The 2,373-nt window shown below is 35.3% G+C and overlaps 1 protein-coding gene across 1 annotated transcript; it reads right to left on the bottom strand.

The window, feature by feature from the left end:
- Positions 1-457: 457 nt before the first annotated feature.
- LOC137926637 (heterogeneous nuclear ribonucleoprotein A3 homolog 1-like) lies at positions 458-1,983 on the bottom strand. Its single transcript, XM_068770304.1, has 2 exons — positions 1,968-1,983; positions 458-828 (listed from the first exon to the last, which is right to left on the bottom strand). Exons 1-2 carry the CDS (start codon positions 1,981-1,983, stop codon positions 458-460), a joined length of 387 nt encoding a protein of 128 aa, XP_068626405.1.
- Positions 1,984-2,373: the final 390 nt, after the last annotated feature.

The following is a 2,373-nucleotide window of genomic DNA, read 5'->3' as shown; positions in this document are numbered from 1 at the left end:
TCAGTTGTTGGAAAATAGTCGAAATCTTTAATGGTATTTGTAGGATTCTTCCTCGGGCCGGTAGGTCTTGAGGTATGAACAACACGAAGAAGTAAATGAAGAATTTTCTGTGGAATTCCCCATTTTCATGCGCCGCTGACGATGACGTTATGTTGCTGCCATAATACCGATGAAAATAAAGAATTATATTTCTGTGGGATTCCCCTTTTCGATGCGCCGCTGACGATGAAGTAATGTTGCCCGTACCTATATAACATCACCTGGTCCGTACTTACTATGCAAGAATTTTAGAGTTTTACCACTAGTAACAAAAAACTACTAGTAAAATGGTAAATTATTGTGTTTAACACATTTATTTACAAACAATATAGATTTACATTCTTATTTATAGAAATTGTTAAAAAAAACCATCATATTATTCAATAAATAAATTTATGGTTGATTAGTTTTTCATCGTTCATTTGCCGTATGCGCCAGATTTCGCACTCGACTGAGCCGCACCGCCTGGGCCGGCGTTAATGCTGACACTCTTGGATATGCTGATAGATCCTCCAGGTATCTGACCGTAACCAGGATTTCCGCCGAAACCATATCCGGGACCTCCGCCGTAACCATTTCCGGGGCCACCGCCATATCCGTAACCAGGGCCACCGCCGAATCCTCGACCACCAAAACCTCGGCCTCCATATCCTCCACCGTAGCCTCCAAAGTCGGGCCCGTGGTGGTGATGATGGTGGTGATAGTTGTACGGATCACCTCCACCGTAGGATCTCGCCTGAGCGTTCGCTTCACTGAACCCAAATTGGGGTGACCGGATCACACGAGTTCCTGGGAAACATAATATTTATTATATTTCATTTTTTAACCTTTATTTATCATTTTAGGAAAATTTATAGACTATTAATACATAAATCTTTTATTTAGACTACATTTTTACTGATAACAAGCTTCCATTTATTCTTATCTACATAAGGAAGTACCGACAAAAATAATAAATACTCAGAATTTTAAGATAGATAACGATAGGTATAAAAAACATACAATGGAAAAAATTGAACCAATTATAATTAAAATGAATACAAGATTACAGTCTCAGCTCACAATGGTGTCCTTGTTCAGTGTGAATGAAAAATAAATTCACACACTTCGCCTCGCTGCCAAACTTAATGTCTAAATGACATATTATAATATCTATACGACATGTAGGAAAATGCCTAGCGGATGGGTGAGCTGATGTGACAGAAGGCTGGCCACTTGGCATACAGAACAGCTGCCACTTGGACCTTAAGTATCTAGAGTGGTGACCGGGAATCGACAAGCGTAACTTAAGACGTTCACTCATAAGGTGGACATACGATACTTTTATAAAGGCAGGCCACTTACACGATTCTGTTCGATATTTATAAGAGAGTTCAAGGTCTAGCAGTGGATCTTGATATGATAAAGACCTGTCTTTCGATTTTTGTTTTCTATAATATTCCAATTTCTTAATGTGATTTTTCTTTGGCGATTGTAATGTATGTATCATTAAACTATATCATTATTCTTTAACAATCGCAAAACATGGTTATTATAACAAAAGCTGTCCAATTTACGAAGTTTCTTGGTTTACTTATTATTTTGACAGACGACCTTATTAAGGTCGGAAAAAAAATATAAAGTGGGCAAGGTAGACACTATCAGCGAAGTTGCAGACGTCATACAGCTGATATTATGATATTAATGCAGGAAAAGTTTAAGCTTAAAATTTTCGCATTTACAGTAATAATCAAATTAAAAATATATATATAATTATTGTTAAAAAAAGGCATTTAATAACAATGTAAAATCCAAAAAAACACTTGAAAAAATATTAATGACAATTGGAATTGTTCCGAATATAAAGTTATATTTATATATAATTTCTAACTTCTATTAAAATATATAAATAACTAGAAATAAATTAATTAATACGAAAGCACACGTACCTGCATCCACTCCCATAAGAGCAAAGAGGACTACGATTCCATACAGACAAATTATTCGAAACATCTTGAATCTGTAGTGAACACAATTGTAATACAGTCTTTGATACAATTTGACTTCATTATATATATGACAACAACGTGTTACAATTGAAGGTGTATAGAGAATATTAGCACAATTCGAGCCTTTTGCGATAAACATAGATAACTAACGTATAGAGACATCAGAGAAAAAAACACTCTTTTTATATTTGGATTTTTTTATTAATTATCAAAGATATATATAAGAAAATAAATCTGTGCTATATACGTCCATTCCTGACATGGGCATCTCCCATAGATCTCCAATAAGACTAATTGGAGGCGAGCTACATCCAGCGTTCCCAAGACTTTGTCTAAGCTGCACTTA

Source organism: Battus philenor, unplaced genomic scaffold (genome assembly GCF_028537555.1).
Source record: "Battus philenor isolate CCGP_79_NKW_IND1 unplaced genomic scaffold, ilBatPhil1.0.hap1 SCAF_3, whole genome shotgun sequence".
NCBI lineage: Eukaryota > Metazoa > Arthropoda > Insecta > Lepidoptera > Papilionidae > Battus > Battus philenor.
Note: the sequence above shows the minus strand (reverse complement) of the source record. Positions and strands in the feature narration are given on the sequence as shown.